The sequence below is a fragment of the Balaenoptera physalus genome (genome assembly GCF_965194825.1).
Source record: "Balaenoptera physalus genome assembly, chromosome: 10".
NCBI classification, from domain to species: domain Eukaryota; kingdom Metazoa; phylum Chordata; class Mammalia; order Artiodactyla; family Balaenopteridae; genus Balaenoptera; species Balaenoptera physalus.
In genome coordinates, this window is record NC_138889.1 from 107,979,418 (window position 1) to 107,992,562 (window position 13,145).

Here is a 13,145-nt window from a genome sequence, read left to right on the forward strand (position 1 = left end):
TGTGGCCAAGGCTGGCAAGGAGGGTATCCCCTCTCCTCCACCCCTCTCTGCACAACACTAGGGGGCAGCACTACCCTGTCAATACTTCACTGAAGCCTACAACATCCCTCCGAGTAAAGACGATTTTTAGCCTGGTTCTCTGGCTGAGGAAGCCAAGACTCAGAGAGGTAAAGTGTCCCACTCAAGGACACACAGCCAGTAGGCAGGGGAGGCCTGACTGGACCGTAGATGGCCTGGCTCTGCCCCACCTCTGACTTGGGACCCTCACCATGTTCCCCACTTCACCCAGGCTGGGTGCTTGGCCCTTCCACATGCCATTCCCTGCCCAGGCCATCCTCCTGTGAGTCTCTCCAGACATCCAAGGCTCGGCTCTGCCCTGGACAGACTTTTGGGGTCACAGGCGGCTTTCTCATCAGTCAGGCACCCAGCAAGCACCGGGGAACTGCCAGGCCCCTCGCCCCTTTGTGCTGAGGAAACTGAGGCTTGACGATACTCAGCTACAGCCCCCATCAGGCCCACGGTGAGTCGGTAGCGGTGCAGGGAAGCACTTGGGGGCGTTTCTCCGCGCCCCCCACACGGTAGAACCATGTCAGCCCTGGCAGGAGCCCGCTCACCTGTAGCCTCGATTCCCTGCACGAAGGGTTTTGCAGTCTCGGAAGAGTCTCCGCCCCCTGGCCCTCGACGCCACCGAGGAAGGACCACATCACTCCCACGGTGCAGGTTCCCGCATACAAAACTGAGGTCGGGGGACTGGGAAAAACCCCAAAGGAGAGCGGAGATCAGGACTGTGTGGGGGGAGTCCCTGGTGCTCTGGCCGTGACAGCCACGCCACCCCGCCTGGACTCGGGGTCCCTTGTCAGCCCCGTCTGCCGGGACTAGGCCGCCACCGGCCAGGCCACTGAGGTTCCTGACCCCCGCGCGGGCGCCACCTGCCGACAAAAGGCCAAGGCCGCAGGGGCAGTTCTGCTAACGACCCCGTGGTGCCTGGGGCCGGGAGCCGGCATGCCGGTGAAGCTCGCCTCGGCGCGCCTATTGGCTGGAGGCGATGCCCGTCCGGGCCCCGAGGCCCGGTAATTGGCTGGTGGGGGCGGAGTTCGCGGAGCCCCAATGAATGGGGGGAGCCGGAAGCAGGAAGTGAGTTTGCGATCGGAGCAGCTGCTGCAGGTGAGGTGAGGCGCGGCGCCCGGGTTTCGGGGTCACAATGTGTCATCCTCGGGGGATAGGGCGAGTCTGGGCCGAGCGCAAGATCATTCTCTTTCTGCCCCCCATCCCGTACCCCTGCCAAATTCATCGCGGCCCTGAGGCCAAGGAATGCTCCAGGCAGCAAAGGGTTAACACTCCTTTCAGAACCCAGGGGATTGTGCTGTTGGGGAGCAGCATCGGGAGGGGCGGGGGAGGTTGGAAACTCATTCCTAGTAAGAGAGGGCTTGTGGAGTATACTCTGGGTTGGGAGACACCCGGATCCCAACCGGGCAGTGAGACCTTCGGTAAGTTGCTTGGCCTCAATCTCCCTAACTGTAAAATGAGTTTTCTCCCAACTCTGAACTTCTGTAGCTAGGGTAGCTCCCCTGGCCCAGTACAGGGAGGGAGAGGACAGGAGGACGGAGGACCGAAGAAAAGGCAGAGAGCTGAGGGTGGGACAGATCGTGGGATCAGTGCAAGAGGAAGAGTTCAGGGAAAATCATTTACTGCTGTAGGTACATTCCATTCGATTGGAGTGACCTTGTGACCTCGTGACCTCGTCTAATTTGCATACCCACCCGGTGAGGTTGGGGTTACTATCAATCTCATCTTACAGAGGCCGTAATGGAGGGGCAGAAAAGTAAAACAATTGACTTGATATTAGGAGTCTGGGGCTGAGCCAGGATTGGAACCTGGGTCTTCCAACTGGGACTTTGTCCTTATGAACACAGTGGTGGGCAGAATTGAAGAACCTGCAAGATAATTCTGAAGGAGGAGGCTAGGAGGTCAGAGAAGGAGGAGGGGAGGAGTGAGGCCTGGGGCTGGGAGTCCAGAGATGCAGATCTCTGCTTCTGACCTCTCCCTTGTGTTATTAGGCAAAGCTCTAGCCTCTCTGGACCTGTTTCTCCAACTGTAATACTAGGTAGTTGGATTCAATCTTTAAGTTTGAGAGGCCACGGGCCAAACATTGCCTACCAGAATATTTTGTAATCTCCTTGGGTGAGTCACCTAACCATCTCTGAGCCTCAGTTAGCATATCTGGTGCATGGGTACAATGGTATTCCCTGCCTCATGGACTTTGGAGAGGATTAAATCAGACTGTGAGAGTACAGAGTCAGGTGTGCACTTGGCGTGCGATAAATGATGGCTGTGATCATGGTGATGGTTCTCAGCAGGGCCCATGGCGGACACCCAGTACATCCTCCCCAATGACATCGGCGTGTCTAGCCTGGACTGCCGCGAGGCCTTCCGCCTGCTGTTACCCACAGAGCGCCTCTATGCCCACCACCTGTCACGGGCTGCCTGGTATGGAGGCCTGGCCGTGCTGCTGCAGACCTCCCCTGAGGCCCCCTACATCTATGCCTTGCTCAGCCGCCTCTTCCGTGCGCAGGACCCCGACCAGCTGCGCCAGCACGCCCTGGCTGAGGGCCTTACCGAGGAGGAATATCAGGTCAGTTCTCTCAGGCCAACCTGCATCTCCTGAGTGGCTTCTGGGTGTGAGGGGCCAGGAAGCAGGGGTACAAAGGACTTTCTGTCTCTTTGCATTAGACGAAAGGTTTCAAACACAGGGACATCCCCTCCTGGAGCTTCAGTCTTCTCATCTGCAAGATATGCATGGGGGTAGTCTGTACCTCTTAGGGTTGTAGTGACCTGACGCCAGATAAGTGGTGGCTGCTGTGAAGTAAAGGAAACAGCCGTGGCGATTCGGAGGCGGTAGAGGGATGAGTCCAGTGTAGGAATCAGGAGGTCTGCGTTCTGGACCATATCTTCCTCTACCGTGTTGCGTGTCCCTGGGCAGAATGTTCTACCTGTCGCCTTGTTTTTGTCTGTCTGTGGGTCTGTTGGCCAAGGAATACATTAGTGCATTCTTAATGCATTACAGCAATGCAGAAAGACACAAAACAAAACAAAAAGATCATTTGTTCTCAGTGCCCTCCCCAGAGGTAACCACTGAAGATGGTGGGATATATAACCTTTTCAGTCCTCTGTCTGTATTGCATACCTGTACATGTACATATGCACATGTATTAGTTCCTTATTTTCTCTTTTACATATGAGATCACATTCTATGTATTCTTATGAGTTCTGCTTTTTTCACTGAACACCATGTCTTGGGGAACTTACATGGGGTACATATAAATCCACCTCATTCTTTTTTATTGGCTGTGAAGCATTCCACAGCAATGTACACTATAATCAATTTAATCTTTTCTTTATTGATGGACATTTAGGTTTTTCTCTACTCTTCTTACAAACAATACCACGATGAGCATACTTATGCACATGTGTGAGTAGGATCTATTTGTAGAAGTAGAATTGCTGGGTCAAAGGCTCTGTACATTGGCAATTGATTGGTGCTGTTAAATCATCATCTGAAAAAGCTTCACCAAGAATGTATGAGGATATGGTCTGTCTTTCTATATGTAAAATAAAGGGATTGGATTGCTTATCTCTGCGCTGAGGCCCAGGCTGTTTCTTCTACGTTTTTTTGAACTTTGAGTAATCACATCCCGTCTCTAGGCCTTGATTTACTCATTAAAAGAGCTAATAGCTGGGGAAGTGCTTATTAATGGAAAAGTGCTACCCAAGTATTCATTATTTTCAGTGGGATTCTTTTGTTTGTAAGTAACAGAAACCCACCTCAAATTGGCTTAAATGAAGAAAAAAAAAAAGAACCTTGACTCCCAGTCTGGTCTGGCATGTAAGGAACTTAGATGTTGCCCATCTGTTCTAACAACAAGTAAAAAGCTGAAGAAATTGAAAAATCAACAACTCTTCTTAGATCCTTAAGAGAAGTGAGGTCACAGGGCAAACTGCTGCCCCCAAAATTGGAGAGACAGACAGGCAGGTACAGAGAATCACAACTTACCAGAGCAAAAATTCATGAGCAGAAACCTCCACAGAACCAGTGCTGGGGTAGGAAAACTGTACTGTAACTGATGAATTGCTGGAGGCTCAGTGTGGACAATTCTAAGAGTTAAAAACTCCAAGGGGACCCAGTCATAAGGGGGGCCCACAGTTTGGGGGATTTTACCTCCAGGAGCTTGACCTGGTTCTCATAATGAATTTCCGAGAAAAAGTCTCTCATGCTCCTCACAGGAGGAGAGGAAAAGGAACCATTTTTGAAATATGCTAGAACATTCAGTTCTTCCTAACATGGTCTGCCCTCAGGAGAAACTGTTTAACCAGAACCAAACCTGCTAGGGTTTTATCAGAGCCTAACTGATCTGGAAGAAGGGAAATACCCAACTCCATAGCTCTGACCATCTGTCCCACCTAAGAGGAGTGGTGGGAACATGGGACTGAGAAGCACATGTGAAGTTCATAGTCCAGCAGCAAAGGCTCACTAAAGGACTGAGACCTAATCATGGGACTCTAGAATGCTTCTCCTGCCCCCACACCTTACCATCACCTTAATAAAGGCCTATTTATGACAGTTCCTTTTACCTAGCACATCATGTCTGGCTATCAAGAAAAAAATTCCAAAAAAAAAAAAAAAAAGAAAAAAATTCCAAAACATTCTTAAAGGCAAAAAACACAGCTTGAAGAGACAGAGCAAGTATCAGAACCAGACTCAGATATGGCAGGGATGTTGGACTTATCAGACCAGGAATTAAAACAACTATGACTAATATTCTAAGGGTGCTAATGGATAAAGTAAACAGCATGCAAGAACAGATGGGCAGTTTGGGATTAACATATATACACTACTATATATAAAATAGGTAAACAACAAGGACCTATTGTATAGCACAGGGAACTATACTCAGTATCTTGTAATAACCTATAATAGAAAAGAATCTGAACAAGAATACATATATAGATATATACATATAGATATATACATATATATCTGAATCACTTTGCTGTATACTTGAAACTAACACAATATTGTAAATTAACTATATTTCAATTAAAAAAAAAGAACAGATGGGCAATGTAGGCAGGGAGATGGAAATTCCAACAAAGATCCAAAAAGTGCTAGAGATCAAAAAAACACTAATAGAAGTGAAGGACACATTTGATGGGCTTATTAGTAGACTTGACATAGCAGAGGAAAGAATCTCTGAGCTTGAGGGTATCTCAATAGAAACTCCGAAACTGAAAAGCAAAGAGAAAAAAGACTGAAGAAAACAGAATAGGATATCTAAGAACTGGGACAACTATAAGCAGTGTAACATATATATAGTGATAAAGCCAGAAGAAGAAAGAAAGAAACAGAAGAAATATCTGAAATAATAATGACTGAGAATTTCCCCAAATTGATGTCAGATACCAAACCACAGATCCAGGAAATTCAGAGAACACCAAGTAGGATAGTAAGTGCAAAACAAAAAAGAAAAACAAACAAAACCTACATGTAGGCATATCATGTTTAAACTACAGAAAATCAAAGAGAAAGAAAAAGTCCTGAAAGAACCCAGAAGGAAAAATTATCCACAGAGGCACAAAAATAAGAATTACATCTGACCTTTCAGAAATCACGCAAGCAAGAAGAGTGGACTGAAATATTTACAGTGTTGAGATAAAAAGCCACCAACCTAGAATTCTGTACCCTGTGAAATTATCCTTCAAAAGTGAAGTGGAAATAAAGACTTTCTCAAACAAACAAAAATTGAGGGAATGTGTTGCCAATAGACCTGCTTTGCAGGAAATGTTAAAAGAAGTTCTTTAGAGAGAAGGAAAATGATATAGGTCAGAAACTCAGATGTACAGTAAAAAAAGGAAAAGCATTGGAGAAGGAATAAGTGAAGGTAAAATAAAAACTTTTATTTTTCTTATTCTTAATTGATCTCAGAGATAACAGTTTGTCCAAAATAATAATAGCAGCAACATATCCAACTATGTGTGCTTATGTGTACATGTATGTATATGCTTATGTATGCTTATGTAGAAGTGAAATGAATGACAGAAGTGATATGAGGGAGGGCAGGCAAGAATTAAGATTATTTTGTTATTATAAGGTACTCAAACTGCCCATGAAGTGGACTTGAATTAGTTGTAAATGTATATTGCAAACTCAACCACTGAAAAAAATAGAAAAAGAAGTACAACTGATATGCTAAGAAAGGAGAGAAAATGGAATCATATAAAACGCTCAGTTAAAACCACAGAAGGCAGAATAAGAATGGAAGACAGGTGCCAGCATGGTCGGGTTCTGGTGAAAGCCCTCTTCTGGGTTGCAGACTGCTGACTTCTCACTGTGTTTTCACATGATGGATCATTTGAGCTGGCTGTCTGGGATCTCTTTTGTAGGGGCACTAATCTCAATGAGGAGGGCTATGCCCTCATGATCTAATCTCCTCCCAAAGGCCCCATCTCCTAATACTGTGGCCTTGGAGGTTAGGTTTCAACATACTGATTTTGGAGGGACACAAACATTCAGATCATAGCAATCGATAAACCTCTAGCCAGGCTAACTAAGAAAAAAAAGTGAGAGGTCGCAAACTGCTAATATCAGAAATGAAAGAAGGGACATCACTACAGATCCATGGGCATTCAAATGATAATCAAGGAATACTATGAAAAATTTTATGCCCACAAATTTGATAACCTATATGAAATGGACCAATTCCTTGAAAGACATAATCTGCCAAAACTCACACAATAAGAAATAGATAATCTACATAGGCCTATATCTATTAAAGAAATGGAATCAATAATTAATAAACAACCTTCCAAAACAGAAAACATCAAGCCAAAATAGGTTCACTACTAAACATTTAAGTTAGTAGTACTAACTTAATTGGTACTAAACATACCAATTCTCTACAATCTCTTTCAGAAGAGAAAAGCAGAGGGAATAATTTCTAACTCATTCTGTGAAGCCAGTATTACCCTAAAACCAAAATCAGACAAAAATTACAATGAAAGAAAAGAAAACTACAGACCAATATGTCTCATGAGCATAGATGCAAAAATCCTCAATAAAATGTTAGTAAATTGAATCCAACAACATATAAAAAGAATTATGTACCATGACCAAGTAGGATTTATCCTGCCAATCTGGTTCAACATTCAGAAATTAATAAATGTAAATCATCACAACAGGCTAGAGAAGAAAAATCACACGATCATATCAATAGATGCAGAAGAAGCATTTGGCAAAATCCAACACCCATTCATGATAAAAACTGTCAGAAAACCAGAAATCTTACAGCTAACATCATATTTAGTGGTGAAAAACTTTCCCAGTAACATCAGGAATAAGACAAGGATGTCCCCTCTCACCACTACTTTTCAACATTGTACTGGAAGTCCTAGCTAATGCAACAAGACAAGAAAAAGAAATAACAGGTATACAGATTGTGAAGGAAGACATATTACTGTCTTTGTTCACAGATGACATGATTGTCTATGTAGAAAATCTGAAAGAATCAACCAAAAACTCTTAGAACTCATTAGTAATTATAGCAAGTTTGCAGGATGCAAAGTTAATACGCAAAAGCCAATTGCTTTCCTATATTCCAGCAATGAACAAGTAGAATTTGAAATTTAAAACAGAATTCCATTTACAATAGCACTCAAAAAAGTTGAAATACCTAGTCGTAAATCCAACAAAATGTGTGCAAGACTTATATGAGGAAAACTACAAAACTCTGATGAAAAATATCAAAGAAGAACTAAATAAATGGAGAGATATTCCATGTTTGTGCATAGAAAGATTCAATATTGTCAAGATGTCACTCCTTCCCAACTTGATCTATAAATTCAATGCAATCCCAGTCAAAATCCCAGCAAGTTGTTTTGTGGATACCAGCAAACTGATTCTAAAGTTAATGTGGCGAGGCAAAAGACTCAGAATAGCCAACACAATAATGAAGCAGAAGAACAAAGTTGGAGGACTGATAGTACTCTAGTTCAAGACTTAACTATAAAGCTACAGTAATCAAGACAGTGTTCTGGGGCTTCCCTGGTGGCGCAGTGGTTAAGAATCCACCTGCCGACGCAGGGGACACGGGCTCAAGCCCTGGTCCCGAAAGATCCCACATGCTGCGGAGCAACTAAGCCCGTGCACCACAACTTCTGAGCCTGTGCTCTAGAGCCTGTGGGGCACAACTACTGAGCCTGCGTGCCACAACTACTGAAGCCCATGTGCCTATAGCCCGTGCTCCGCAACAAGAGAAGCCACTGCGGTGAGAAGCCCACGCACCGCACGCAATGAAGAGTAGCCCCCGCTCGCCGCAACTAGAGGAAGCCCGCGTGCAGCAACAAAGACCCAACGCAGCCAAAAATTAAAATTAATTAATTAATTAATTAATTTAAAAAGAAAAAGTGTTCTGTTGGCAAAATAATAGACTAATAGATTGGTGCAATAGAATAGAGAGCCCAGAAATAGACCCCCATAAATATAGTCAACAAATCTTTGACAAAGAGCAAAGGCAATACAATGAATCAAAAATAGTCTTTTCAATAGATGGTGCTAGAACAACTGGACATCCATATGTTAAAAAAAAAAAGAAGAAGAATCTAGACACAGACCTTACATCCTTCACAAAAATTAACTCAAAATGAATCACAGCCTTAAATGTTAAATACAAAACTATAAAACTCCCAGAAGATAACATAGGAGAAAATGTAGGTGACCTTGGGTATGCAGGTGACTTTTTAGATACAACACCAAGTATGATCCATGAAAGAAATAATTGATAAGCTGAACTTATTAAAATTAAAGTTTTCTGCTCTGTGTAAGACACTGTCAAGAGAATGAAAAGATAAGTCACAGACTGGGAGAAAATATTTGCAAATATATGTCTAATAAAGGACTGTTATCCAAGATGTACAAAGAACTCTTAAAACTCAACAGTAAGAAAACGAGCAACCCAATTTAAAAATGGACCAAAGACCTTAACAGATATTTCACCAAAGAAGATATGCAGATGGAAAATAATCATATGAAAAGATGCTCCACATCGTATGTCATTAGGGAATTGCAAACTTAAAAAACAAGATGTCATTATATACTTATTAGATCGGCCAAAATCTAAAACACCGACAACACCAAATATTGGCAAGGATGTGGAACAATAGGAACTTTTGTTCATTGCTGGTGGGAATGCAAAATGGTACAACCACTTTGGAAGAGAGTTTGGCACTTCCTTATAAAATTAAACGTACTCTTGCCATACGATTCAGCAGTCATGCTCCTTGGTACTTACCAAGGTGAAAATTTGAAGTGAAACTTATGTCCACAAAAAAACCTGCACACGATTTTTATAGCAGCTGTATTCATAACTGCCAAAACTTGGAAGTAACTGAGATGTCCTTCAGTAGCTGAATCAATAAACAAACTGTGGTACATCAGACAATGGAACATTATCTAGGGCTAAAAAGAAATGAGCTATCAAGCCATGAAAAGACATGGAGAAAGTTAAATGCATATTACTGGGTGAAAGAAACCAATCTGAAAAGGGTACATACTGTATGATTCCAACTCTATGATATTTTGGAAAAGGCAAAACGATGGAGATAGTAAAAAGATCAGTAGTTGCCAGGCGTTGGGAGGGAGGACGACCACAGAGGATTTTTAGGACACTGAAACTACTCTGTATAATACAGAGTAATGTATCGTACATAATGGTAGATATATGTCATTATACATCTGTCTAAACCCATAGAATGTACAATGCGAAGAGTGAACCCTAATGTAAACTATGACCTTTGGGTGATGACATGTCAGTGTAGGTTCATCAGTTGTAAGAAATGCACCAGTCTAGTGCGGGCTATTAAAATGGGGGAGGCTGTCCCTGTGTGAGGATAGGGGACTTTGGAGTAATCTCTGTACCTGCCACTCAGTTTTGCTGGGAACCTAAACCTACTCTATAGAATAAAGTCTATTTAAAAAAAGAGAGAATTACTGGCTCACATAATTGAAAAGTCCAGTGCTAGGGAGGCTTCAGGCACGACTAGATTCAGGGACTCGGTGATGCCGTGATGATGCAGTCTTCAGCTCTCAGCTTTGCTTTCTTCCGTCACCCCAGTAGGGGAGCTCCAGGGGCTTCAGGCTTGATGATTCTTGGTATAAAACAGAGGCTCGTTGCCACTGGGAAATTTCCTGGTTGGGCTCTTATTGGCCAGCTTGGGCCTGTGCCCACCCCTGGAGTTGGGGAAGGGAGATTTCGCCCTATCCCAAAAGGAAGATGTGAGGCCTTATTGCCAGAGGAAGGGAGACTAGATTTGGGGCCAGCAAAAGCCATAGAGTAGTTGACCAAGGCCCCTCCAGCCCTAACGTTTGATGCTTCCGGTGCTGGCTGCCTGCCAGGTGAGGGCTGCGGACAGGTTTCCTGCAGAAGGAGGTGGTGTTTGCACTGGGCCTCGGGGGTCACATGAGAGGGCCGCAGGTGGCTGAGAGGGTGCTGATGTAAAGGGAACAAGGTGCATGAGGGTTTGGATGTATTTGGTAGCTGTTGAGAAGACCAGTTTGGCTGGACGATGGGTGTGTGAAGATTGGGCTGTGAAAGCACGTTGTGGCCAGACTGGGGCCTCCCAGGATGTGGGTCCTGCCCCGCCGATCTCCCAGCCTCACCCATACTGCTTTCTCTGGGGTGTTAATATCCCAGGAGGGAACCTCCGTGGGGTAGGGAGGCTGTGCTTCCTCTGACCCCCTTTCCCCCAGGCGTTCCTGGTCTACACTGCAGGTGTCTACTCCAACATGGGCAACTACAAGTCCTTTGGTGACACCAAGTTTGTTCCCAACCTGCCCAAGGTGAGCTGAAGAGGGCTGGGGAAGGTGGGCAGTTTGGGGCCGGTGGGATGGGGGGGCGGGGCATGCAGCACATGGAGCCCCAGTGGGAGTCGGGCCCTGAGAGGAGCCTTGACCTTGTCACTACCACACTGCACGGCCTTGGGTGCTGCAGCCACCTCCTGACCCTGCTGACCCGAGGGACGAATGAGCGGAGGCTGTGAAAGGGCTCTGTGCGCTGTTAGGTGCTGCAGAGATGGAGCCTGCTGGTCACCACTGAGGACAGCGGAAGAGCCTGGGCATGAGGAGTCCCTCTCTGGGACCACGGGGCTCGGGCCCTTTTGGGGCAGAGGCAGCTCTTACACCAGGGCTCTCAGCCCCTACTGAGTGCACGAATTGCCTGGCGAGCTTGTTGAAATGCAGCTTCTGACCCAGCAGGCCTGAGCAGGTGGGGCGTGAGGGTCTGCATTTCTCAGGCAATGTCAATGCTGCCGGTCCGTCAACTGCACTCAGAGCCAGAAGGTCTTAGACTGTGGGAGAAGAGCTTGGGGGTCGATGGGGGCGGGGAGGGGGGGTGCTCCAGGAGGCAGGTTCGGGTGGTGTGGCCAGGCCACGGGCCTCCCTTCCCCTGCAGGAGAAGCTGGAACGTGTGATCCTGGGCAGTAAGGCCGCGGAGCAGCACCCGGAGGAAGTCAGGGGCCTCTGGCAGACCTGCGGGGAGCTCATGTTCTCTCTGGAATCGAGGCTTCGACACCTCGGGCTGGGGAAGGAGGTGAGGCGCCCCCAGCCACACTGGGGAGTGGAGGGCATCCTTGGGGGCCGCCTGGTATGGAGGGAAGGGCGCCCGATGGGGAGGCAGCGGGCTGTCCCTCTCGCCTGAGGCCAAGCTGCCCTCCACCGCGGGCCTCAGCGTCATCGTTTGTAAGCAGGTTGGATGGAACGCTTTCTGAATGCCCTCCCAGTTCTGACATCCTGGGATGCCATGTGCAGGAGGAAGGAAGGAGAGAAGCTGAGAGCCGGAGGGAGCTGAGGAGGGGGCATGGGAAAGGAGGGGTCCAAAGCTTCCCACCTCTGGAGGCTGCTTGGGAGCTGCGTGGGGTGAGGGATGCAGCAAACCTTAGGGGCGGGCCCGCGAGAGGCTGGCACAGAGCTGCAGGAAGCCTGGACTTGGGCCTCTCTTTGTTGTTTGTGTTGTAATTTTTTCCCCCTGGAGAGTTGGAGAGGGACAGTGGAGGCTGCTGAGAGGAAGTGGAGGAAGCCAGAGGCTGGAGAGGGTGGCTGGGAAGGAATTCACCAGCTTCCCCAACCCAACTCAGCAACTCCTATTTCCCATCTGCCCCTTCCCCGACAGGGAATCACCACCTATTTCTCTGGGAACTGTACCATGGAAGATGCCAAACTGGCCCAAGACTTTCTGGACTCACAGGTTTCGGGGTTGGGGAACTTGGGGTGGTGGTTTTTGGGGGTCCCCTTGGCACTGGCGCCCACTCCTGGGTCTCAGCTTGGGCCCAGAGGCATGGGCATCTTGGGTCCTTGGGGTGGAGAAGACTTGGGAATCCTCGTCTAAGGGTCAGCCTGGCTTGAATGAAGATGTCCCCGTGTGTGCCCTGATGGAGCCGCCCCTGCCCCACCGTGGGCTGAAGGGCCTTGTGACAGCCTCAGGGCAGGAGGACACAGAACGTCAGAGCTGCTTGGATTGGGCTCTGGCATCCATGTGTCACTTTCACCTCCCAGCTCAGCCGCACAGCGACATTTCCTTATCTGTGGAATGCGACCTGCCTCCTGTACCCCGGGTTAGCTGAGGTCACGAAGTGTCTTGCACAGCGCTTAGTAAAAGTTAGCGCTCAGTGTACTGAGCAGAGCGGGAGTCTGCCCTGGCCTGCCCACCCTGCTCTCTCCCCTCTCAGACAACTCAGGCAGGTCCACCGGAGGCCCTGGACTGCTTTACCTGTGTATCTTCTCTCCCTGGTGTGACCCACTCTCCCTCCCCCCCACCCCACAGCCCGCTCTGGACTTACTCTCCCCCAAACCCCTGCCCTGGTCTTTTCCAGAACCTCAGTGCCTACAACACACGGCTCTTCAAGGAGGTCGGCCAGGATGGGAAGCCCTGCTACGAGGTGCGGTTGGCTTCTGTGCTGAGCACAGGTGAGCTCACGCCCCTTCTCCTCCTTCCTGTGTTCCTGGACCAGCGTGGAGGGGGCCAGAACCCAGGACAGGGGTTAGCCGACTACGGTAGCTGCAGGGAGTAACCACAGTTGTAATAGTTATGGCAGATGTTGAT

General features: G+C 47.2%; 1 protein-coding gene across 9 annotated transcripts in view; it reads left to right on the top strand.

Annotated features, from left to right (window-relative positions):
* The first annotated feature begins 1,010 nt into the window (after positions 1-1,010).
* DPP3 (dipeptidyl peptidase 3) overlaps positions 1,011-13,145 on the top strand; it is a 33,623-nt gene continuing 21,488 nt past the window's right edge. For 3 of the 9 annotated variants that reach the window (XM_082477612.1, XM_082477618.1, XM_082477615.1), the window contains exons 1-6: positions 1,033-1,164; positions 2,358-2,632; positions 10,799-10,888; positions 11,499-11,636; positions 12,216-12,290; positions 12,916-13,009. In XM_082477612.1, the coding sequence (XP_082333738.1) occupies positions 2,363-2,632; positions 10,799-10,888; positions 11,499-11,636; positions 12,216-12,290; positions 12,916-13,009 (667 nt within the window). In that variant the 5' untranslated portion in view covers positions 1,033-1,164; positions 2,358-2,362. Of the gene's footprint in view, positions 1,170-2,354; positions 2,633-10,798; positions 10,889-11,473; positions 11,637-12,215; positions 12,291-12,915; positions 13,010-13,145 lie in introns of all 9 variants that reach the window. The other 6 variants (XM_082477610.1, XM_082477613.1, XM_082477614.1 and 3 more) reach the window with 6 other exon arrangements.